Here is a 26,487-nt window from a genome sequence, read left to right as displayed (position 1 = left end):
GCATTGGTGGCTTATACCTGTAATTCTAACTACTCAGGAGGCTGAGATCTGAGGCTCACAGTTTGAAGCCAGCCAGGCAGGAAAGTCTGTACGACACTTACCTCCAATTAACTATCAAAAAAGCCAGAAGTAAAACTGTGGCGCAAGTGGTAGAGTGCTAGCCTTGAGCAAAAACAAAAACAAAACCACTCAGGATAGAGCCTAGGTCCTGAGTTCAAGACTCTGAACTGGCATGTGCATGTGCATGTGCATGTGCATGTGCATACACAGTATGGTGGTACACATCTGTGACCCTAGTACTCAGAATGCTGACACAGTTGGATTGCAAAGTTCAAGGCCAGGCAGCTACATAGTAAAATGCTGAATCCCTAATCCCTCCAAACAAATAAAAAATTAGATCAAGTTTCAGAGTTTAAATCTGTGCAATTTAAAACATCATTCTGCTACATTGTGGTTAAAATGATGATAATGATCCTTAATACTGAAAGATGTTATATCAATAAAGCATTTCATATGCAGTGCAGCTTCCATTTGTAGAGCTTGTTTCCAGCCTTATCTATACAAAGGGACCATTACATCATTATCTCCAGATATCACAAATGAAAATCAAGTATTAAAAACTAGAGCTAGAGGCTGGGAAGATGGCTCAGTGGTAGAGTGCTTGCCTTGTATGAGGCCCTGGGTTCGATTCTTCAGCACCACATAAGCATTAAAAGCCAGAAATGGCGCTGCGGCTCAAGTGGTAGAGTACTAGCCTTAAGTTGAAGAGCTGAGGAATAGCTCCCAGGCCCAGAGTTCAGGCCCCATGACTTGGGGGGGGGTGGGGGGGGAGGAGAGGGAGACCTGACGACAACAACTGGGGCTAGGCTGTGGGCCTTCTGATTCCCAATCTTTTGGATTTTTCTCCTACATCTGGAAAACACTGAGCAACTACCTGCAAAGCCAATGTAACACCACAGCATGCCCTATTAAACAATGTATTCAGATTTCCAAACAATTTACATAGATGAACATTTTACCCATTAGCATTTGATAACTGCTTAAGTTCTCAATAATGTACACAGTTTAACAAATTTCCTTTAATTTTATTTATTATTAATCCCAATGTTAGGGTTTGAATACTTCAGGTGTCCAATGAAAAAAAAATCTCAGAAATAGATAGCCACATATAACATTAGACTTCCCAGTGTACTGTGTAAGCCAACAAGGCAACAGATACTAATGGATAGGTGCCATCTTCTACTTCAAGACAAAGCAAGGCATAGGTAGGCTCTCAGAACATTCTCTTCTCAATCATCCTTCTACTCAACAGCTCAACATTCTCCTTTCCCCAAATCACTCCAAATTGCCCAACTTGGTGTAAAAACTGAAAAAACATAAACCTAGTACCCTAATCACAAAAACACTTGGAGCATGTTTTTATTAGAGAACAGAGAACAGAGTGTCAAAGCAATGTCCCATCCTGGTCTGTTTTCACTGTTACTCTAGTTTTCCAAGGACATGAACTTTATTTTATTTATCCATTTACCTCTTACTTCCTCCACTTATATCAAACAAAAGTGGCATTTATTTAAGGACTGAGTGCTCAGAGAAAAACTCAAGAAGGGAAGAAGTATTAATACCTTATTTCTCCTCTCCTTCTCAACCAAATATATTACCACACTAATGACATAGCCATTTTTTTTATCGGTTGTGGGGCTTGAACTCAGGGCCTGGGCACTGTCCTTGAGCCTCTTTGTGCTCAATAGGACTTTTCTGCCCAGGCTAGCTTCAAACCATGATCCTCAGATCTCAGCCTCATGAGAAGCCAGGATTATAGGTGTGAGCTACCAGCACCTGGCTCGTACCCTTTAAAGCATAAGAGGTCTACTAAAGAAGATCCAAACCTCTTAGGCAAGTTCTTGAAGACCTCCCACGCTACTGTCCCAATCACTTAGTATTTTCCTCACACATATTACACTAAAGGTTCCAAATAGCTTTCCAGGTATACACATATTCTGTAAGAGCCTACAAAGGTATCTATCTGACAGGAACTCTTCTGCGTGCCAGAGATAGAACAATCAAGCTCAAGTTTTCATCCTAAAGGCATTTCTCAATTCCCCATACATTGAATTGCTATCCTACTTTCATGCTGCCTCTGTGATTAATTTTTCCATCTGATCTTGAATATTTGAACTATAATTACATGCCCTTAGAAGAGAGTGACTATCTAATTTACATCTGCATTCTTTCTTTTCCTTTTTTTTTTTTTTTTTTCTGGTCCTGGAGCTTGAACTCAGGACCTGGGCACTGTCCTTGAGCCTCTCTGTGCTCAAGGCTAGCACTCTACCTCTTGAGCCACAGCGCCACTTTTGGCTTTTTTTTTTTTTTTTTTTTGGGGTCCGGTCGTGGGGCCTGAACTCTGGGCCTGGGCACTGTCCCTCAGCTCTTCAGCTCAAGGCTAGTGCTCTACCACTTGAGCCACAGCGCCACTTCCGGCTTTTTTCTTTTTGCTTATGTGGTGCTGAGGAATCGAACCCAGGGCCTTGAGCATGCAAGGCAAGCGCTCTACCACTGAGCCACCTTCCCAGCCCCCACTTTTGGCTTTTTATGTGGTTACTGAGGGACCAAAAAAAGGGCTTCATGCATGCTAGCAAGCACTATGTGGCTGAGCCACATTCCCAGCCCCTCCTTTAAAAAAAAAAAAAAATAGTTCTATGGGTTAAACTCAGGGCTTTATGCTTGTTAAGCAGGTGCTCTTCTACTTGAGCCATAAACTCAAGTTTGTTTTTTGTTGTTGTTGTTGTTGTTTTGGGTCCGGTCATGGGGCCTGAAGTCTGGGCCTGGGCGCTGTCCCTCAGCTCTTCAGCTCAAGGCTAGCGCTCTACCACTTGAGCCACAGCACCACTTCCGGCTTTTTTCTTTTTGCTTATGTGGTACTGAGGAATCGAACCCAGGGCCTCAGGCATACAAGGCAAGCACTCTACCACTGAGCCCTAAACTCAAGTTTTTTAAGTTTCATTACTACTTTCATTATTTTCTAGTAGATTCTTGCTTTTCCATATAAATGATATGACAGGCATACGCTCAGATTTTTATTGGTCAATATAGGATCCCATTAATATTTCTATCAGAGTTGGCCTCAAACCATGATCCTATCTCAATATGTAAGTAACTAGGATGACAGGTGTGAGCCACCATACTAAGATTACTTAAGCATTCTTAAAGCTCACTGCATAGGAATAGGCATATATATAATGTTAAAAACATGCACATTAGCCAGGTGTCTGTGGCTCACACATGTAATCCTAGCTATTGAGGAGGCTGAGATCTGAGGATCAAGGTTTGAAGTCAGATGGAGCAGGAAAGCCTGTATCTCCAATTAACTACCAAAAAGCCAGAAATAGCACTCTGACTCTTAAGTGGTAGGGCACTAGTCTTGAGCACAATAGCTCATGAACAGTGCCCAGGCCCTGAGTTCAAATCCTGGGACTGGCATGCATGTATGCGTGTGCGCGTGCGCACACATACACATACACATACACGCACACAAAGATACACATTAACTGAATAAGTTAATTAAAAATACCAATTTCTTTTTTAAAATAAAAGGGAAGAGAGAGAAAAAGGAAAGAAGGGAGAAGGAAGGAAAGAAAGGAGAGAGGAGGAGGATTAGAAGTAAAAGGGGAAGAGAGGTAACAGAAAGGGAGGGAGGAGAGGGAAGCGGGAAGGAGGTCGGGAGGAGAAGAAGAACTAGCAGTTTTCTGAAACTCAAGTTAAAGAAGTACAGTTTTGTTACCTTTAGCCTTCTTGGGCCATCTTTGGAGGAGCCCTTCCTTCTGCTCCTGGTAAGCACAGTGATAACCTTATCCAGTCCTCTTTCAAGGCTCCCAAACACTTTGGTTCCTTTTCTTTTTGGAGTATCCTCCAAATGTGCTTGGTTGAGACCCAGTTCCACTGAGCGGCACCTTAAAACAACAAAGCACAAGTAACATTGGGCCCTCTGCCTGCTAGAGTCCTCACAGACCCTGCTTTTGTCCCTTTACACTCAATTGTACCTCATTCAGGTCTGCCAGGCCCAGATCATCTTACTCCTCCCCAGGGAGGACTAAAGTCATCTCTCTCTAGAGGGGACCCAAAATGGATCAAGCTTTAAAAGTTATAAAAGACAAGGAAGGATCACTGATGCCTTGGAACTTTTCATTCAATAGGGAAGTGTTGTCTGACTAACACAGATACTGTTTAAGACAGTCAATATAGTGTTAATCACACATTTTATCACTATGACAACCTGAAAGAAACAATTTAAAAGGAAAAGGCTGGATATAGAAGCTAATACCTGCTATCTCTCCTACTTGGGAGGTAAAAAGGTGAAGATGAGTTCAAGAACAGCCCAAAAAGTGAGAAGGGCCCTGACATCCGAGCAATGTATAAGACTTAAGGAGAAAGATAGTGGTCAACACAAGCCACACAAAAATATGAGAGACCTTATCTAAAAAAATAACTAAAGCAGCCAGGCACCAGGTGGCTTATGCCTATAATCCTAGCTATTCAGGAGGATGAGATCTGAAGGTCACAGTTCAAAGCCAGCCCAGACAGGAAAGTCCACGAGACTCTCCAATAAACTACCACAAAAAGCCAGAAGTGGAGTTGTGGCAAGTGGTAGAGTGCCAGATTTGAGTAAAAAAAGCTAAGGAATAGCACCCAGGTCAAGTTCATGCTCCAGTACCAACACAGGAAAAAAAAATCCACAACTAAAGCAAAAAGGGCTGGGATATGGTTCAAGTGGTATAATGCCTTTCTAGCAAGCACAACCCCATGAACTGAAACATGGAGGGAAGGAGAGAGGGAGAAAAGAAGGGAAGGAATTATATTTTGTCTTGCAATTTCAGTTTTCAGTCTATCATGGCAGGGAGGGTGTGATACAGCAGAGCAGCTCACTTTATGGTAGCTAGAAGTACAGAGAGAGTCTATAGTACTGAATTTCTTTTTTTTCCTCTTTTACTCCATCTAGACCTCGAACCTATATGACAGTGTGGTCCACATTCAGGGTGGTTCTTTTCCCCTTATTCTCAGGAAACATCCTCATAGACACACTCAGGGATGCTTTTCTAATCTAGACACGTCTCAATCCAATCAAGATCAATTGGACAGTGCCTCTACTATTTATGGAAGGCCATCTATAGTAGATGCCTATACTATACAGCAAAAAGGAGGAAGAAAAACCAGTTCTTCCCAGCTTGCTGTACTTAACATGCCAAAACCACTGGTGCTCAGTTACATGATTCCACCCTTTAAAGCAGGGGCAATATCTTCAGTAATGATCTCAGACTGTCTCCACGCAGACATTTCTCTAGTCTTCAACAGCATCTATGTCATGGTTCTCCTAATCAGGTATATTATAGATGAAAAGAACAGTCTCATTACACACACTAAAGAACAAAGAGTCTGATAAACAACACTTACCGCCTTTCAGGGCTAATGACATTTGTCGTTAGCTTGTTTGTTCCTGCTGAATTTACTGGTGTTTTAATTGGGGTTTCTTTCAGGCACTGGTTTCTAGCTATTAGGAAACAAATACAAATTATATGTAGTTGGCAATATTATGGTCCCCAAATTTCTATCAATAATGAATACATCATCTCATTCAATAACTCAGAAATGCTGTAATTATTTGGCCACTGAAATTAAAATACCTATTTAAAGAAATGTTGCCATGTGAATTATAGTAAAAGCAAAATTATTTTGCCTTTAATGTATAGGGATCTATTATTCTACTGTAAAGTGAGGTCATACTTACTATACTATAAATATTTATGTACATATAGATCATATAAATGTAGCTTTCATGATTAATGGCTCTCCTCTACAAATTAGAGTCATTTGTATTTTCAAAGTGCTCAATTTATGCCTTTGACATTATATTAAAAGTTATTGATTCACAGGCACTGGTGGCTCACACCTATAATCCTAGCTCCTCAGGAGGCTGAGATCTGAGGATGATGGTTCAAAGCCAGCCTGGGCAGGAAAGTCTGTGAGACTCTTATCTCCAACTAACCACCAGAAAACCAGAAACAGCACTGAGGTTCAAAGAGGTAGAATGATAGCTTGAGAGAAAAAGCTCAGAGAAAGTGTCCAGGCCCTGAGTTAAAGCCCCACAACCAACAATTAAAAAAAAAAAAAGGTGTTAATTCAAATCACAATCCTACTCAACTCATTAAGCAAAAAGATAAATCCCCTATGAAAGCTTGACAAGTTATTTGAGATGTGAGCTTTGTTGTTTTTTTATTCCCTATTCTAGAATTTTGTGCTTTATTCTGATAGGCTATAAGAAATCTGGTTACCACTGATTAACTGAAAGTTTTATACACTTTAGAGATATTTACTAAATAATAATAAAATTATGACATCATTTTGTTGATGGTGGGTTGCTGAAAGGTGGGTTGGTTTGTGCTTGAACTTAGGGCCTCATTTCTTGCTTGGCTTTTTTGCTGGTACTCTACCACTTGAACAACAACACGACTTTTGGCTTTTTGCTAGTAAAGATAAGAGTCTCTCAGATTTAGCCGGGCGCTGGTGGCTCATGCCTGTAATCCTAGCTACTCAGGAGGCTGAAATCTGAGGATCGAGGTTCAAAGCAAGCCCCGGCAGGAGAGACTGTGAGACTCCTATCTCCAATAAACCACCAGAAAACCGGAAGTGACGCTGTAGCTCAAGTGGTAGAGCGCTCGCCTTGAGCTGAAGAGCTGAGGGACAGCGCCCAGGCCCAGAGTTCAAGCCCCATGACCGACAAAAAAAAAAGAAAAAAAGAGTCTCTCAGATTTGTTTACCCAGGCTGGCTTTGAACCATGGTCTGAGATCTTAGCTTCTTAAGTAGCTTGAGATTACAGGTGTAAATCAATAGTACCTAGCTTTGACATCATGTTTTTACAAAGAAATTGAGGGTTTGGTTTGTAACTATAAAAGTCTATTCTTCCAAATTTTATAACAATAAAAAACCAGCATTTACCTGACTTATGTAACTATAACCCCTCTATATATCACCTTTATAATAACAATAAAAATTTTTAAAGAAAATGACAGCAACCAGAAACACCTATGAAAAAGTCTTCACCTCTAGGTATAGAGATACAACTACCACCCACTGAGTTATACAGGAGTCACAAAAATGAAATTAAAGTATATGTCAAAAATAATTCACAGGAGCTGAGAAGGTGGCTAAGTGGTAGAGTGCTTGCCTTGCATGCATGAGGCCCTGGGTTTGATTCCTCAGCACTACATAAACAGAAAAGGCCGAAAGTGGCACTGTGGCTCAAGTGGTAAAGCACTAGCCTTGAGTTGAAGAGCTGAGGGACAGTGCCCAGGCCCATGATGGACCAAAAAAAAAAAAAAAAAAAATCATAGCAAAAGTAAAATGTATTAATGAAAGCTATCAATTATAGCTCCCCGAGGCAGCTCTTGTATTTTAAAAAAATGGCCAGTAATTACTTTTGGCTGATACAAAATATGTAAACTGATAGTACTTCAAAGATTACAGAATAAATCCCCAACAATATATATTTCAAAACCTTCCTAGTTACTTAAAAAATAAAAACCATCAGGGCTGGGAAGGTGGCTCAGTGGTAGAGCGCTTGCCTTGCATGCATGAGGCCCTGGGTTCAATTCCCCAGCACCACAGAAACAAAAAGAAAAAAGCCGGAAGTGGCGCTATGGCTCAAGTGGTAGAGTGCTAGTCTTGAGCTGAAGAGCTGAAGGATAGCACCCAGGCCCAGAGTTCAGGCCCCACAACCGGACCCTAAATAAATAAATAAATAAATAAATAAATAAATAAATAAATAAATAAATACCATCAAAAATGAAAGGAACATTTGAGAGGAGGAATAGGGTTGGGAGAGATGGGGAAAAATGATTAAAGCAGTGATATTGATCAAGATGCATTATATTCATGAACTGCTTCATACATAAACTACTTAAAGCAGAGACTTGGGTTTGAGTCATTCTACATAGGGCTAAGTGGGCAAGCAAGACCGGAACCTGGACACATGACCTTGGGAAAATCATTACATTTCTCTGAGTCTCACATTTCTAAACTGTTGAATACAGAAGTTGATATAGATAAGCTCTAGCTTGCCTTTCAGTTTGATATCCCATGGTTCTATGACTCAATTGTGGGAGTGTGAAAAGGTTTCATTTAAGAAATTTAAAAGCTAAGTAATATACTTCAAACTAACACAGTAAGGCAATGTGAATTCTATAAACAGTATTGTTAGTAGTTTCCCACCCAGTATATGGTATTTAATACAGTAAGAATAATGACATTTGAAATTTTTAAATCATTAAATGCAAATACCTTTTGAGGGCGTAGTGTAACGATTTGGTGTTGTTAGAACTTCTCTTTTATGCTGGTTCTTATTAACTGGGGTCCTAGGCTCGGGAAATATAAAATGTTCTTCATTCTTTACAGTAGACTTAGGAGTGTATACATTTTCTTTGTTCTTTAACTTATTGGCAGATGCTCTGCATAATACTGGAGTTAATGATTTCGACTCTAGACCATTTGATTCTGTCCATTGCTTGGTAAACTGGAAGAATAAAGTTACTAGATAAAACATACTGAAGAAGGAAGTGGCGCTGTAGCTCAAGTGGTAGAGCGCTCGCCTTGAGCTGAAGAGCTGAGGGACAGCGTCCAGGCCCAGAGTTCAAGCCCCACGACCGACAAAAAAAAAAAAATAAAAAAAAAATAAAAAATAAAAATAAAAAAAAAAAAACCATAGTAATATGTTCGGCTGGGAAGTTGGCTCAGTGGTAAAGCGCTTGCCTTGCATGCCTGAGGCCCTGGGTTCGATTCCTAAGCACCACATAAGCAAAAAGAAAAAAGCCGGAAGTGGCGCTGTGGCTCAAGTGGTAGGGCACTAGCCTTGAGCTGAAGAGCTGAGGGACAGTGCTCAGGCCCAGAGTTCAGGCCCCACAACTGGACCAAAAAAAAAAAAAATTAAAAAAAAAAAACATACTGAAGAAGAAAAGTCAATTTCTTTATAACATGCCTTAATCACTTGCAAATTACCTTAAGTTGTTCTTATTAAAATTAAATATTATCAAGAGTGTATTATTGGAAATACCAGGAAATTTAAAAAGGTATATTCAGTTCTCTTTAGCACAGGTAGACCACTTTAGTCTCTTTCATTGACAGGTAATTTTCAATATATTTCTGACCAAGTATTTAAGCATAATGAGAATCTTAAGAAATAGAGCCCCAAATAATTTCTAGAAGTGCTTCCAGTACCTAGATTTTTATGGTTTGACTCTAGTATATACCAAAAACAAAAGTTTATTTAGTGATCAGGGCAGAAAACATGCTATAATACTCTTTAAAAGAAATTAATTTGAAATTTTTTAATTCTTGAAATTTATAGCTGAGCTAATAAAAGAATAGGAAAAATTCTCAGAGGTCAAACTAAAAATAGGAGCAGAAATCCAAACCAAGACTGTGTGCTGCCCAAAGGGCATCTACTTACTACCTCTGATGACCTGCAACGTTGGTTTTAAAAACCGTAAGAACCTATGACTGCAATGTGATGAGTTGGAGCCAAAGTTCTCATGTCATGCCATCAGGGGCATAACTAAGATAAAAGTACACATTAAATAGAAATAAGTTTTTCAAGAAAGTCAGAAGGATACTATGTTTGGGCCTTGGTTCTAGATAGGGCAGGTCTCCTCTAATGTGTGAGTAAACACTGGACATAAGTTTAGGGCTCAAATTCAAAGTAAATGCATGGTACCAGCTTGAACTAAGGACCTGGGAACTGTCCCTTAGCAATTTTACTCAAGGCTAGCGCCCAACCATTCAGAGCCACAACTCAACTTCCTTTCTTTTTCTGGTGGTTAATTGGAGATAAAGAGTTTCATGGACTTTCATTCCTGAGCTATCTTTGATCTCAGTCTCCTGAGTGGTTAGAATTATAGGCATAAGCCACCAGCATCCAGCTCAGAAACTTAAATTCTAAATTTAGTTCAAGGTAGTCTCAAATTGTTTGTGTCCCAGAAGGCTGGAGGAAGCAAACCTAATTTCTATCTTAAAGAAAAGGCTCATGGGGCTGGGAAGGTGGCTCAGTGGTAGAGCGCTTGCCTTGCATACTTGAGGCCCTGGGTTCGATTCCTCAGCACCACATAAGCAAAAAGAAAAAAGCCGGAAGTGGCGCTGTGGCTCAAGTGGTAGAGTGCTAGCCTTGAGCTGAAGAGCTGAGGGACAGCGCCCAGGCCCAGAGTTCAGGCCCCACGACCGGACCAAAAAAGAAAGAAAGAAAAGAAAAGAAAAGGCTCAATCCAACCCAATCCAAGTCTTTAACCCTTAACACAAACACCTTGAAGAAATACCAGAGCTCAAGGAAAAATGGGCCTAGCCAAGTGCTAGTGGCTTGCACATGTAATCTTAGCAACTAACAAGGCTAAGATATAAGGATCTCAGTTCAAAGCCTGCCTAGGCAAGAAAATCCATGAGGCTCTTATCTCCAATTAACCACCCAAAAGCTGGAAGTGGAGCTGTGACTCAAGTGGTAAAAGCATTAGCCTTGCACAAAAAAAGCCCAGGGACAGCACTCAGGCCCTAAGTTCAAACCCCACGACCAGCACATAGAAGAAAAGAAAAATGAGCCTATAAAAATGTATTAAAGGGTTGCAGAGGCTGAGCGCCAGTGGCTCACGCCTGTAATTCTAGCTACTCAGGGGGCTGAGATCTGAGGACTGCAGTTCAAAGCCAGCCAAGGCAGGAAAGCCTGTGACACACTTATCTCCAATTAACCACCAGAAAACCAGAAGTCGTGCTGTGGCTCAAGTGGTAGAATGCTTGTCTTGAGCTGAAGAGCTCAGGGACAGCACCCAGGCCCAGAGATCAAGCCTTAGAACCAGCCAAAAAACTACAACAACAACAACAAAAAACCATAGGGCTGCACACCTGAAATCCTAGTAACTCAGGAGTACAAAACAGGAGGATGACAAGTTCAAGGCCACACTAGGCTATAAAGCAAGGATCCAATTTTAGTTTTCTACAAAAAAAAATGGTTGTTGTTTTCCTTACATCAACTGTTGGAGAGGCTATCTTTGCTGCAATGTATATTTTTGGGTCCCTTTTCAAATATCAGATAACTATAAGTATATGGCTTTATTTCTGGATCTTCTAGTCTGCTCCATTGGTTTTTGGACCTGTTTTTGTGCCAGTAACTACAAGCTGTTTTTGTTATAGCTCTGTAGTAAAGTTTGAAGTCTGAACTGGGCAAAGACTTTAAATCAATTTTTAATTTTTTTGTTATTATAAAGGAAATATACAGAAAGTTTATATTTATACAAATCAGGTAAAGAGTCTATTTCTTTTTGGACAATTTCACCCCTTCCCTCACTCTCCCAGTTTTTCCCTCTTATTCTTACCCATAAGTTGTATAGTTCGTTTTCAACACAGTGTCTAGTGAGTTCCACTATGGCATTAATTTTTAAATATACCCAAAGAATAAAAGAACTTCATGTCTGAAGTAAAGTATAAGAACAATGACATAACAAATGAAAAGTGTCAATATGGAAAATTAAATGAACCATTCAGAAATTCTGGAGTTGAGATGTACAATATTTATGAAAAAATCCATTATAGTAGTTCAACATTTCCAGTAGTAAGAAAGGGAATGAAGGAATTGGAAAATAGGTTAATAAAAACGATCTGATCTGAGGAACCAAAAAAACAAGAGGGGGCTAGGAATGTGGCTTAGCTGTAGAGTGCTTGCCCAACTAAGCACACATGAAGTACTGGGTTCGATTCCTCAGTACCACATACGCAGAAAAAGCCAGAAGGGGTGCTGTGGCTCAAGTGGTAGAGTGCTAGCCTTGAGCACAGAGAAGCTCAGGGACAGATCCCAAGCCCTGAGTTCAAGCCCCAGGACCAGGGGGTGGGGGGAGAAGGAAAGAAAAGAAAAATGTACAAGATCCTCAGAGAACTGAATGACTCCAATTGTGCTAATATACTTATAACCGGAGTCCCAGAAGAAAGGTGAGACACTATTTGAACTAACCCACATACCCAAGAAACTCAACAAACTTCAAGATTAAAAGTTTTGTTTTTTTTTGTTTTTTTTTTGGGGGGGGATCCGGTAGTGGGGCCTGAACTCTGGGTCTGGGCACTGTCCCTCAGCTCTTCAGCTCAAGGCCAGCACTCTACCACTTGAGCCACAGTGCCATTTCTGGCTTTTTTCTTTTTGCTTATGTGGTGCTGAGGAATGGAACCCAGGGCCTCATGCATGCAAGGCAAGCACTCTACCACTGAGCCACCTTCCCAGCCCAAGATTAAAAGTTTTTAAAGGAAAGAAAAAAGGAGAGTTTCTTCCAAAGTTAAGAGGGGTGAGAGATGACCACAAAAGAGTTTGAGGGAATCGGGGAATGGGACAACAAAACTGTTCTATATCTTAATTTTTGTGAGGGTCTCATCTTGTCAAAACACACAGAATTATACAGAAAAAGAGGGTCAATTTAACTATCTAACCACACATAAATTGTATCTTTTTTTTTGTTCTGTTTTGTTTTTATAAAGGAACAATAAAGTGCTCCAAAACAAAAACTTGACTTTCTTAAACTTGGAAACAGTTGTCTTCCCTTTCATTCACATACCAAATAATCTCTTAATAATGCTTCCAATGTTTTAGAGATTCAATAAATTTGCAAGCCCACACTAGATTTCATGTTAGTCTAGATGCTTCTGTAATTGAAGCATATATTCTGCTTTTAAATAGTAATAAATACCAACAACCTGTGCTGTTTGTGGAGTTGATAAACTACTGTCTTCAGACCATTCACAGTCTATTAATTCAGCTGCATAATTTTCATCACTTCTTGTCATATCTTCCAGACTCAGATTCTTTGACTATTCAATAAAAGACAAAAAAGGTTAAGGAATAACAGCACCATGATTCAAAAAACAAATTTTTTTTGGTCAGTTGTAGGGCTTGAACTCAGAGCCTGGGCGCTGTCCCAAGCTCTTTTGCTCAAGGCTAGTGCTCTACTACTTTGAGCTACATTGCTATTTCCAGTTAATTGGAGATAAGTCTCACAGGGACTTTCTGCCAGAGCTGGCTTCAAAAGTGATCCTCGTATCTCAGCCTCCTGAGTAGCTAGGATTATAGGCATGAACCACCAGCACCCAGCCATGATTCAGATTTTTAAAAGCAGTATATTACAGACATAGGGAAAGGCTCTGATAGCAAATGACAGACAGGATACTGGATGAACTTAATATCTAATACAGAAATCAGAAAGCCAAAAAATTTTAGTTCAAATTAGCAGAAAACTTTGACTCTTTAATATGTCTGGGAACATTCTTACATTACATGACATACTATTTACTTACCTAATTATAATCACCCAGTAGTATCATATAACTCATTTGCAAATTTGCAAAGAAAAAGCTCACACAAAGCAGAAGATAAAAGAAAACTTGAAATTCAGGTCTTTTAGTTGTAAGAACACAGAATTTCTACCAGTAAAAAATTTGTCGGGGGTGGGGAAGGTGGCTCAGTGGTAGAGTGCTTGCCTCGTATGCATGAGGCTCTGGGTTCAATTTCTCAGCACTGAAAGTAGCGCTGTCTTGAGTGATAGAGTGCTAGCTTTGAACTAAAGAGCTCAGGGACAGTGACCAGGCCTAGAGTTCAAGCCCCATGATTGGCAAGAAAAAAAAAGCCTCATAAAAACCTCCTAGAGACAGGATATTTGAGGACCAGTGCTAAAACTACCACCAGACTAACTTATTTGCTCTCATTCTTCCCCCTCTATAAAGTAAAGGTATACTAAATATACTCTGAATTCTAAAGCAGTGGGATATTATTGGACTTTTAAAAAAATCCCTCTTTCCTTTTGTCTCAATGTCTTATTAACCTAGACAAAAAAGTTACCAAAAATGTGATACCTTATCCTTCTTTTTTAGACCCACTGCAACTGCTCTTAAAAGGACAAATCTTCTCATACCTAGGCTAATCAAAGAATATATAGTCTCTGCCACTCTTTTCTCACCCTCCCAACCATGGGTGACAGTTCTCTAGAATTACTAACCATCATGAACTAGAAATAGCTACATGGGGTGGCAGGCTGAGAAAAAATACTAAAGCTAAATCCAGGCTCAGTGGAGACGGTGGTCATGAGGTACTCATAGCACATATACCTCCCTGACTGGACAGTTATATTCAACATTAAAGAAACCTTTCAAAAGTCTCATCTCTCTCATGCTCAAATGAGAGGTTCCCATTATCTAAAGTACAAGACTAAAACTCAAACATGGTATTTCAAGGTTCTCTATAGTCTAGCTCTTCTCTACTGTTCTCACTCTTATTTCCCCTACTTGAACTCTTCATTTTAACCAAGCAAATCTATCCACTGTTACAGAATGTATCAAGTACAACTAGATGACACAACTTTTGCTAATTCCATTTATTTTGCTCTGAACACTATTCTCTTTCTTTTTCATTTTTCTAAACTCAACTATTGGTTCTGTTTGGAACTTCAGCAATGATCACTATTCTATAGTGACATAACCCACTGCTAACCATTTTTCTGACACCCATCATCTATTATGAGAAAGAGAGAGAGAGACATGTCAACTCGACTACAAAGCGAGCAAAGTACCCCACTTGATACAGATTTATTTCCCAAGATCCAGCATGGAGCCTGAAAATGCTAATAATGATGATGATTGTGGGGTCTTCTGTGATTCTTGGGATAGATACATGGTTTCACTGAAAACACCATCAAGTGACTGATAATTCAGAATTACTTTCTTATAACCAATACCTGCAAGAAACAGGATGACTCTGTCAAGGGAGAGAACAGTATAGAAGAGGCTATGATGGCTTGTCTCAAGACTCGATGCCTATACAAGATAGGAAAAGAACCTAAAATTTGGCTTTTACCTTTATTTCTTGAAATTAAAATGCTTCTCTATTGCTATCAAAGTTGATTCAATAACACAACTGCCAGGGCTGGGAAGGTGGCTCAGTGGTAGAGCACTTGCCTTGCATGCCTGAGGCCCTGGGTTCGATTCCTCAGCACCACATAAGCAAAAAGAAAAAAAGCCAGAAGTGGCGCTGTGGCTCCAGTGATAGGGCGCTAGCCTTGAGCTGAAGAGCTGAGGGACAGCGCCCAGGCCCAGAGTTCAGGCCCCATGACCAGACCCAAAATAAAAAAAGTAACACAACTGCCAAATGATGAAATTATTAGGTAAAATTTTATTAGGTAGTAGATAGAAGACAAATCATACAAGTAGCTCACTTGAGACCAAATCAGTTCAGATAGAAGAAAACCCAAGGGCTCAAGAAAATGTCTGAGACCTCTTAACTGAGATGTAATAAATATAGCTAAGGTGACTATTCTTGAAAGTTTCTAATTTTATTCAATTACCTGATCAGAAGCAAATTTCATGCTTTTGTCTCCTACTGAACCCAACTAAGTTTGAAAGCTTAAAGGGTTAGACAATGGGGGCAACAAGAATGAGGGGTTAATTCACTGAGCCCATGGGCAAAAGATCTGCCCAGGCCTGGGGTAGTTACCAGCCCATAAAACTCCCCCAAGGACAAGTTAGAATACCATCATAGGAATAAGATTATCTCACTTCAGAGATTTCTTCTACAACAGCCACTTGCACTGCTACATTTGGGAGCAAACCAACTTGGGAGGGAAAATAGAACATTAACACTGTGTCCTTTAGATTAGATCTGGCAGGGACATAAGAACTCCTACACCCATAACATGATTGACAAGGGCCCAAGAGCAATCTAAATGGGATGTTAAAGGAATCTGGGCTCTTAAACTGAATATCATGAAAGAGGTGGCATGTTAATATGTTTCATGGTTTTGAGAGCTAAAAGAAAAAAAATCACCTCATCCACATAATCATTTGAATATTTTGAATTCTCTAAGTTTCCTAATAATAACATCATTGGAATTACAACCTGAATTAATCTGAAGAAAGACATACTACAAAATTTCATACTCTTCTGACCAACTATTTGGTTAGCTGATTCAAGCCACTGGGAGCTATAAAGTCACACAGAACACCAACTAATGCAAGCATTTAGGAATGACATATTGCTCCCAACATACAAAGTTTCTCCATTCCAAATATTCATACAAAGCTGGGTATGGTGATTCGAGATTGTAATCCCAGCTACCCAGGAGGTAGAAGTGGGATGATTATGGTCTGAGATCAGCTCCAGCAAACTTATCTTGAGATGGTATCTGAAAAACAAACTAAAAGCAAAAGGACTGAGGGTATATACCTCAAGTGAAGTCATGAGTTCAATTCCTAGGAATTGACAAAGGAAACTGAGATAAAGACAAAGTAAAGGTTAATAATTTAGAAGGAACTTGAGTTGCATGAGCTATAGATACTGTAAAATTTTTTAACATAGATATCAAAGCAGAAACTAAAATAGCTTATAAACCCTAGTGAAACCCTTGGAACAATTTGTACCTACTTTTAAAAGAATGACAGAGCTGGGCACCAGTGTCTCACACCTGTAATCCTAACGACTCAAGAGTCTGAGATCTAAGGATCACAGTTCCTGTGACTCTTATCTCTGATAAACTACTCAGAAAAGGCTGGAAATGGTATTGTGGCTCAAGTAGTAGAGTGCTAGCCTTGAGTAAAAGGAGCTCAAGGACAGCACACCAGCCCCCAGGGCTGGCCAAAAAAAAGGAAGAATGACAAGAAGCTGATTCCTGTGACTCACCTCCTGTAATCCTAGCTACTGAGGAGGTTTAGATCTGAGAACCATAGTTCAAAAGCCAGACCATGATACTCTTATCTCCAACAAACTACCAAAAAGCCAGAAGTGAAGCTGTGGCTCACTTTGAGCAAAAGCTCAAAGACAGTATCCAGGCCCTGGGTTCAAGCCCAGGATCTGTACAAAAGAAAGGAAAGAAAGAAAGAAAGGAAGGAAGGAAGGAAGGAAGGAAAGAAAGAAAGAGAGAGGGCTAGGAAAGTGGCTCAGTGGTAGAGCGTTTGCCTTGCATGTCTGAGGCCCTGGGTTCGATTCCTCAGCACCACATAAGCAAAAAGAAAAAAGCCAGAAGTGGCGCTGTGGCTCAAGTGGTAGAGTGCTAGCCTTGAGCTGAAGAGCTGAGGGACAGCGCCCAGGCCCAGAGTTCAGGCCCCACGACCGGACCCCCCCCCCAAAAAAAAAAGAAAGAAAAAAAGAGAGAGAAAAAAGAAGAAGACTAAAAATGACAGGAAAGAAAAACTGGCTCTCTTGGGGAATGACTATCAGCAAAAACAAGGAAGGCAAATGAGGATGAATATGATAAAAAATAAAACAATGAACTTATTAAATTTTTTCTCACAAGAGTGATAGAAGACTTCATCAGGATATCTTGTATTCATGAAAACTAATGTATGCTAACAAGTCTTTAAAAAACCATCAGGCACCAGGAGCTAGCTCACATCTATAATCCTAGCTACTCAGAAGGCTAAGATCTGATTATCACAGTTTGAAGCCAACCTTGGCAGGAAAGTCTGTGAATCTTATCTCGGCTAAAAACTGTAAGAAAAACCAGAAGTGAAACTGTGGCTCAAGTGGTTGAGCACAGGCTTTGAGCACAAAAGCTCAGCGCCCAGGCCCAGAGTTCAAACCTCAAGACTGGAAAACAAAACAAAAACAAAAGTTTTATGTCATATGAAGTATAATGCATTCTCTTTCACGGGTTTTATTCCAAATAGCACGGGTTTTATTCCAAATAGTTTTTAAAATTGTTCTCTGCAATTCAATAACACTGTGTCCTTTAAAAGCCTCTGTATGTATTCGAATTATATAAATAAGCACACTTATAAAATATAGGGAAGATATGATAATGTTTAACTATTTATAACTGGCAAGTTTGTGGGTAAATCTAATTTTCTTTTTAGCTTGATCTATTTCTACAATAACTAGGAAGTACTTTAATAAAAAATAAAAAAGGAAAAGTAAAGAGAGGAATTTTCCTTAAGTCCATATTAACATCAAACTTTTTGTTTTTTTTTTTGTTTTTGTTTTTTGGTCCAGTTGTGGGGCCTGAACTCTGGGCCTGGCCACTGTCCCTCAGCTCTTCAGCTCAAGGCTAGCGCTCTACCACTTGAGCCACAGCGCCACTTCCAGCTTTTTTCTTTTTGCTTATGTGGTGCTGAGGAATCGAACCCAGGGCCTCATGAATGCAAGGCAAGCGCTCTACCACTGAGCCACCTTCCCAGCCCTAACATCAAACTTTTAAAGTTCAAATTTGCTCACTGATGAAGTTGAAATCAGCCAAGCCTGGTGGTGCACCCTGTAATCCCAGGCCTCAAGAGGCTGAGGCAGGCAAGACTTTGTCTCTAAACAAACTAATAACAACAAAATGTTTAAAAAATAAAATGTCTACAGATGTCCCACCACAGATGAATGGATCCAAAATTTGTGGTATCTATACACAATGGAATATTATGCAGCCATTAGAAATGACAAAATAATGGCATTTGCAGGGAAATGGATGGAGCTAGAAGAAATCACGTTGAGCGAGGCAAGTCAAGAGCAAAGAGACCAACGGTACATGGTCTCCCTGATAAATGGATGTTAAATCCAAAATGTTAGGTGATATGACAAAATTAACAGGACTTAAGAAACAAAGGACTTCCACTCATCTGGTCGAATCACTACTAAATAACTCCATGCTGCTGATCACATGTATGGTATATATGTGTACACTGGAGGGGAATCAGGAAGACGACACAGAACTAGAGGGAATCAGGGAAAAACATACAACAGCAGGACCCATCAGCTGCACTGGATATTGACCAAAATGAACTAAGCAACTTAATGGCAGCCATGGGAGGGAGAGAACAAGTGGGAAAGAGGGAACAGCTGATGCTATGCAAAACAAAAGAAATGTACATACCACCCAATGTGGAAGAAATAGCTGTATCACAAAGCTCATAGAACTCATAAATGTTATAGACCGTGATAGACATTTTGCTCCAGGAAAGTCAGAATGTGTTTGTGACTTTAACTAAGTATCACTATCCCACAATACTGTGAAATTAGGGAAATTATATAACCACTTAATCACAATAAAAATTTTTTGAAAATAAATAAATAAATAAATGAAATGAAATGCCTTGCCTCCTTGACACGAAGTTAACATTCAAGACAGATATGTTCCCTCAAGAACACAGTGGTTCATGGTAAGACTAGCAAGTGATCATAGAAAAGATTATAGTACTAGGGCTGGGAAGATGGCTCAGTGGTAGAACGCTTGCCTTGCATGCATGAGGCCCTGGGTTCGATTCCTCAGCACCACATAAGCAGGAAAAAAAAAGCTGGAAGTGGTGCTGTGGCTCAAGTTGTAGAGCGCTAACCTTGAGCTGAAGAGCTGAGGGACAGCGCCCAGGCCCAGAGTTCAGGCCCATAACTGGACCCCCCCCCCCAAAAAAAAAGGATTATAGTACTTACCTTTGGGGTAGTACTGGCAGGGTCACAGGAAAAAGAAGGGAGTTGTAATCGAACTGGTTTTCCCCGTGCCTTCTTGGCTAGAAGCAGAAGATAGGTGGCTGTGAGGTGATCGTATTGCCACTGGAGGAAAAGGAAACCAATCTGTTTAGAAGACTAGAGTTGTTTATTAAAATAATACTGTTTTCATTATTTTTTCTCAATATAAGAGAATTTAGAATCTTATAAGTCAGCAGCTTTACAAAAACAGAATGTCGAAAGACTTTTAGCTATCTCTCCTATGAGTTCATATTTCTAAATCACTTGCTTATACAGCTCTAAGTTTTTCAGCGAGATATTACCTGTAGATACTCTAGCATGGAAAATGAGACTTTAACCCTAAAACTCCCTCCTTTCCTACACATCTCCTCCCTGAATTTTTATCATAACTGTAATTTTATCATAACTGTTAACTAAATCAATGAGTATACAAACAGTATTTATAACCAAGTAGGACAATGTTCTAAATATTTAATTGGTATTCTGACACGTAATGAGACTAGAGGCCAAGAAATGAGTAAAGTCCTAGAAGGCTTCTACCAGGTCAATTATTAACATTTTTACTGTAAAATATAGGGCTGGGATGTGGTAGAGTGCTTGTCTAGCTCAATGCAAAGTCCTGGATTCAATTCCCAACACCCTACAATTTTAAAAAATTTAAATAAAGAAATTGTGGGAAGTGATACATATGGAGACTAACAGAGGTAACAAGGAGAGTACTCACAACAGTATAATTATCCAAATATCCTAATATTTTAACAACCAATACAGTTATAGTGATTGGATATAGTCATACGGATTGACAATCAGTCCAACTGCTAAATTACACATAGCTAAAAACAAAAAGATGAAGAAAACAGAAGAAAAAGTTTAAAGAGATCCTATATTCTTAGGTTTTGTTTTCATGTTTCCCTTTTTGGGGGGGAGAAAAGGGGTGGGGGTATGAGTATTAGGACTTGAACTCAGGACCTGGGTGCTCTCTCTGAGCTCTCTTGCTGAAGGCTGGAAGCTCTACTACTTGAGCCATAGCACTACTTCCAGCTTTTTGCTGGTTAATTGGAGATAGTTTCATATAGCTTCTTCCCTGGCTGGTTTTGAACTATGATCTTCAGATCTCAGCCTCCTAAGCAGCTAGGATTATAGACATAAGCCACTGGCACCCAGCTTTTCTTTCTTTCTTTTTTTTTTTTTTTCCTTTTTGTCAGTTGTGAAGTTTGAACTCCAGGTCTGGGCACTGTCCCTGAACTTTTTCGCTAGTGCTCTAGTGCTTTGAGCCACAGCTCCACTTCAAGTTTTCTGGTGGTTAACTGGAAATAAGAGTCTCACAGACTTTTTCTTGCCCAAGCTGGCTTCCCATTACTATCCTCAGATCACAGCCTCTTGTGTATCTGGGATAACAGGCATGAACCACCAGGCCTTGCTTGTTTATTTTTTTAAGATAGGGTCTCAGACAGGCACCAGTAGCTTATACCTATAATCCTAGCTCTAAGGGAGGCTGAGATCTGAGGATCAAGGTTCAAAGCCAACCTGGGTAGGAAAGTTTGTAAGACTGTGTCCAAATAAAAATGCCCCCCTAAGCCGGCACTGGTGGCTCACACCTGTAATCCTAGCTACTCAAGAGGCTGAGATCTGAGGATTGAGGTTCAAAGCCAGCCTGGGCAGGAAATTCCATGAGACTCTTATCTTCAATAAACCACTAAAAAACTGGAAGTGGCATTGTGGCTCAAGTGGTAGAGCGCTAGCCTTGAGTTGAAGAGCGCAGGGACAGCGCCCAAGCCCAGAGTTCAAGCCCCATGACAGACAAAAAAAAAAAAAAAAAGCCCCCCTGCAAAAAATAAAAATAAAAAAATTTTGTGTCCAAATAAAAATGCCCCCCCTTGCAAAAAAAAAAAAAAGCCAGAAGTGGAGATGTGGCTCAAGTGGTAATACAAAAGAAGCAAAAGAAGCTCAGGGATAGCAAGCAGGCCCTAAGTTTAAAAAAAAAAAAAAGCCTTACCGCATATTCTAGATTTATCCAACATTCTCACATTTCTTTCTTTCAGACCTTTGTTTTACTAAAGTTTAAAATTTTTTTAAAAGAGTCCATTATCATTCTTGGTAATTCAAACCACATTCTCCTTCCCTCCCTCCCTAGTTTTCTCTGCCTCCCCTGGTCCCTCTTTTCCCTCCCCTCTCTCTCCCTCTCCCTTAACATGTTCACAGTATATCAACAAACTTGCCTCCTCCCTGGAGATATTACATGTCTATATCCCATGCTCCCCCCTGGACAGGCTTCTCAGACAGCTAGCTACTTAACTGTCAATCTAGGAATTCCTTTCACCTATATCCTATAATGGATCCCCAATTTTCTAGATCATAAGTATTCCTATTTCTTCATTTACACTTTTGTTTTGATGTAATACATCCTCGAGTAACTTTCCGATGAGGTAAATAATGTTTGAGACCCTTCATATCTGATAAATACAGCATTCTCTCTCCTTACACCTAACTCTGCTTTGGTCAAGTACAGAATTCTAGGTTGGTAATAATTTTTTTAGTGTTGAAGGTATTACGGTCCTCTTGGTTATAGTAGAATATGAGAAAGTGTAGTCTTTCTGACTCCAAAGACATTGTATATGATTTTCTGTTATTATCTCTGAAAACTTTCTGAATCTTTTCACACAATTTTCTGAAATTCTACTAGAAAAGGTGAGTGGTTTTTTGTTTTGTTTCTGATGCTGGTTCTGGGGCTTGAATTCAAGACCTAGATGCTGTCCCTGAGCTTTTTCACATAAGGCTAGCACTCTATCACTTGAGCCACAGCTCCATATTTGGATTTTTGCTTGTTAAATGGAGATAAAGAGTCTCTCTGATTTGTCTGCCCAGGCAACCCTGTAATGATCCTCAGATCCCCTGGGTAGCAGATTACAGGCGTGAGCTATCAACATCCAGCTTAGAAGAGGCTTTGAGATAGATATATTTTCATTCACTATGCCTATGTAAGTTCTGTTTCACTCTTGGAAACTCATATACTTCAGTTTTGGAATATTTGACAGTTTCTTCCTCTCCTCTGTTTCATCTGATCTTTATAACCCCTTTGGTACTTTTACATCTTTCTGTCTTTAGGTTCTACTTCTGAAGATTTTACATTAATTTCACTTTCTTTTTTTCTTTATTTTTCTTTTTTTTTGTTGGTCATTGGTCTTGAGCTCTGGGCCTGGACACTGTTCCTCAGCTCTTCAGCTCAAGGCCAGGGCTCTACCATTTGAGCCACAGCACCACTTCCGGTTTTCTGAGTGGTTTATTGGAGATAAGAGTCTCATGGAGTTTCCTGCCCGGGCTGGCTTTGAACTAAGATCCTCAGGTCTCAGCCTCTTGAGTAGCTTAGTATTACAGGCATGAGCCACTGGCACCCAGCTAACTTCATTTTCAAACATTACTATTGAGCTTTTTGTGTCTGTTCAAATTGTAAGAGTGGCTGCTTGGAAAGTTCCTCAGTAAGTCATCCCTTTTTCCCTTGCTGGGGGAAGGGGGAATACCCTTTTTATAACTTTTCTTGCCACAGTTACTGTGTAGTTCTCATTACAATAAGATGCACAGGGGAATTTTGTGTTCAATAACAGATAAATCAACACATTAGTTACGCTTTCAGTTAATGTCAATCCACAAGTCTAATACACTAATGTCTCCCTTATCTTTTAGGCAGTTCCCTCTTTTGAAAGTCAAATGTCTGAAGGCGATAGGTTTACTTATTAGAAAGAAGCTCCCATTTCTAGAAAAATAATATTTTTAGAAATTCAGTTAAATCTTAGGTTCACAGGAACCTGGACTGAAGAGAAACAGCTACCTGGTACTATAGGATTAGAAAAACAGAATTGGCCCATTATCCTCCTACCTGACCTTCCTCTCAACACACTCAATTTTAAACAACACCTGGGTGTCAATATCACAGGGATTGGGGAAAAGAACTGTTCCCACAACCCAGAGTCACTCATGCACCAAAACAAAACAAAACAAAAAAAGAGCAATTTAGAGACTAGAGGCATGTTCAAGTAGTACAAACAAGCAACAGAGTAAGCAAAACAAGTATGAGGCCGGCCCTAAGTTCAAATTCAGCTACCAGAAAGAAAAATAAATATGACAGTTTAGGAAGACTTACATATACATATAAAAATGGGGTACAAGTTGAATATTTGGGAATCTCATTATTTCTGTCTGCACAAAGATTAGCAGTTACCATTCTAACATGGACTATACTGATCTCCCTCTGTGTCCTATCAAATCAGCCCCAAATATAAAGGCAGAGGTCTCAAGAGAATTTAAAAATTCTAACAGATCCTCACTGACCACAAACTTCATTTTTCTGGGCTGTACCACCTAGAAATTACAAGCCAGACATGGTGGTGCCTATTTATAATCCCAGGACTCTGGGGGCTGAGACAAAATGCTGAGTTTGAGGCTAGCCAGAGCAACATATCAAGATCCTATTTCAAGAAAAGATGGGAGGGGCTGGGAAAGTGGCTCAGTGGTAGAGCACTTGCCTTGCATGCATGAGGCCCTGGGTTTGATTCCTCAGCACCACATAAGCAGGGGAAAAAAAAGCCGGAAGTGGTGCTATGGCTCAAGTGGTAGAGCGCTAGCCTTGAGCTGAAGAGCTGAGGGACAGCGCCTAGGCCCAGAGTTCAGGCCCCACGACCGGACCCAAAAAGAGAAAAAAAGAAAAGATGGGAAGGTGGCTCAGTGGTAGAGTGCTTGCCTTGCATGCATGAGGCCCTGGGTTCCATTCCTCAGCACCACATGAGCAAAAAAAGAAAAAAGCCAGAAGTGGTGCTGTGGCTCAAGTGGTAGAGCGCTAGCCTTGAGCTGAAGAGCTGAGGCACAGTGCCCAGGCCCAGAGTTCGGGGCCCACGACCGGACCCCCCCCCCCAAAAAAAAAGAAAAAAAAGAAGGAAAGGAAAAGGAAAAAATAAAAGGTAAGAGGAATTTTCAATATGATTGCCAAATTAATATACTGTATATAAATATATATACTTCAGAATCTTGAAAGTAGTCAAAATTTAAACTATCAATTCCCTGTGAACTAATTACTCTGTTTCTCTGTCATAAACATCTTTAATAAATGTCTTTTTTTTTTTTTTTTTTTTGGGTCCAGTCGTGGGGCCTGAACTCTGGGCCTGGGCGCTGTCCCTCAGCTCTTCAGCTCAAGGCTAGCGCTCTACCACTTGAGCCACAGCACCACTTCCGGCTTTTTTCTTTTTGCTTATGTGGTGCTGAGGAATTGAACCCAGGGCCTCATGCACGCAAGGCAAGTGCTCTACCACTGAGCCACCTTCCCAGCCCTAATCGATGTCTTAAGTGTAGTATTTATGTTTAAAGACATGCAGTAAGCCGGGCGCTGGTGGCTCACACCTGTAATCCTAGCTACTCAGGAGGCTGAGATCTGAGGATCGCGGTTCAAAGCCAGCCCGGGCAGGAGAGACCGTGAGACTCCTATCTCCAATAAACCACCAGAAAACCGGAAGTGGCGCTGTAGCTCAAGTGGTAGAGCGCTCGCCTTGAGCTGAAGAGCTGAGGGACAGCGCCCAGGCCCAGAGTTCAAGCCCCACGACCAACAAAAAAAAAAAAAAAAAAAGACATGCAGTAAACATCAGAAAAGAATTCCATTAAAATCATTCATAAATAGCATATAATATTTATATTCATGATAAAGTCTGAAAATGCTATATTCTTTGTAATGCACTAATAAAGAACAGTAAAACAAAAGACACTACTTTCAAATTCATATATATTTCTTACCAATGAAATCAAGTCCTCCATTGTTTGCTTGTTGTTTCTGTGATGGACAGAAAGTTCAGTTACACAATCATCATCAAGGTGAATAAACTATAAAAAAAGGATATTACAAATTTTATTAACAAATTCACAATTTATTGTTTTAAAAATTAAAAATTACAATTACTTTATAAAATCAAACAGCAACGTGCAAAACAACATTAGATTGTCAAATTTTGGGGTACAAATCAACATTCCTTATAACATTGCTATTTTGCTGTTTGATGGCTGGGGAGTGGGGGTTGCAGCACAAGAATTTGAACTGTACTAGAATTTCAACTGAGGGCCTACCACTTGCTCAGCTTGGTTGTTTGGATAGCACTTCACCACTTGAGCTCTGCCTCCAGCCTAGTGCGCACGCATGTGCGCGCGTGTGTACGTGCATACGTGTGTGTGTGTGTGTGTGTGTGTGTGTGTGTGTGTGTGCGTGTGTGTGTGTGTCTCCTTGGGCTTTTTTTGCTCAATGCTAGTGCTTTACCACTTGAGCCACAGCTCTACTTCTGGCTTTTTGCTGGTTAACTGGAAGTAGAGTCTCATGGATTTTCTTTTCCAGGCTAGCTTCAAACCACAATCTGCAGATCTCAGTCTCCTGAGTTGCCAGGATTAGAGACACGAGCCACTGGTACCCATCTAGAGTCAAGCTTTTTTTTTTTTTTTTGGGGGGGGGGGAGGCGGGGGTCCAGTCGTGGGGCCTGAACTCTGGGCCTGAGCGCTGTCCCTCAGCTCTTCAGCTCAAGGCTAGTGCTCTACCACTTGAGCCACAGCACCACTTCCGGCTTTTTTCTTTTTGCTTATGTGGTGCTGAGGAATCGAACCCAGGGCCTCAGGCATGCAAGACAAGCGCTATACCACTGAGCCACCTTCCCAGCCCTGAGTCAAGCTTTTTGTTGGTTATTTTGCAATATGGAGGCTGCCAGACTTTTCTGCCTAGGCTGGCCTCAGACTACAATTCTTCAGATCTTGGCATCCTGAGTAGTTAGGACTTATATTACTGTGTCCTTTGTAATGTTAGGCAAGTATGTTAATTTAAGTATGACTTAAATTCTCAATTTACTATTCCTCTTAATTTGTTTTTTTTTTTTTTTTGGGTCCGGTCATGGGGCCTGAACTCTGGGCCTGGATGCTGTCCCTCAGCTCTTCAGCTCAAGGCTAGCACTCTACCACTTGAGCCACAGCACCACTT

The 26,487-nt window shown here is 40.3% G+C and overlaps 1 protein-coding gene across 5 annotated transcripts in view; it reads right to left on the bottom strand.

Moving 5' to 3' along the window:
• The window catches only part of Melk (maternal embryonic leucine zipper kinase), an 86,318-nt gene that overhangs the window by 7,309 nt on the left and 52,522 nt on the right, over positions 1-26,487 (bottom strand). For 3 of the 5 annotated variants that reach the window (XM_070009942.1, XM_070009951.1, XM_070009976.1), the window contains 6 exons: positions 25,269-25,355; positions 19,458-19,577; positions 12,761-12,877; positions 8,330-8,561; positions 5,446-5,542; positions 3,779-3,947 (listed from right to left, as the gene is read on the bottom strand). In XM_070009942.1, the coding sequence (XP_069866043.1) occupies positions 3,779-3,947; positions 5,446-5,542; positions 8,330-8,561; positions 12,761-12,877; positions 19,458-19,577; positions 25,269-25,355 (822 nt within the window). The remainder of the gene's footprint in view (positions 1-3,778; positions 3,948-5,445; positions 5,543-8,329; positions 8,562-12,760; positions 12,878-19,457; positions 19,578-25,268; positions 25,356-26,487) is intronic. The other 2 variants (XM_070009959.1, XM_070009967.1) reach the window with 2 other exon arrangements.

The sequence above is a fragment of the Dipodomys merriami genome, unplaced genomic scaffold (genome assembly GCF_024711535.1).
Source record: "Dipodomys merriami isolate MVZ:Mamm:240054 unplaced genomic scaffold, mDipMer1.0.p SCAF_11, whole genome shotgun sequence".
NCBI lineage: Eukaryota > Metazoa > Chordata > Mammalia > Rodentia > Heteromyidae > Dipodomys > Dipodomys merriami.
The sequence above is the reverse complement of the archived record's forward strand: the minus strand, read 5'-3'. Positions and strand labels throughout refer to the sequence as shown.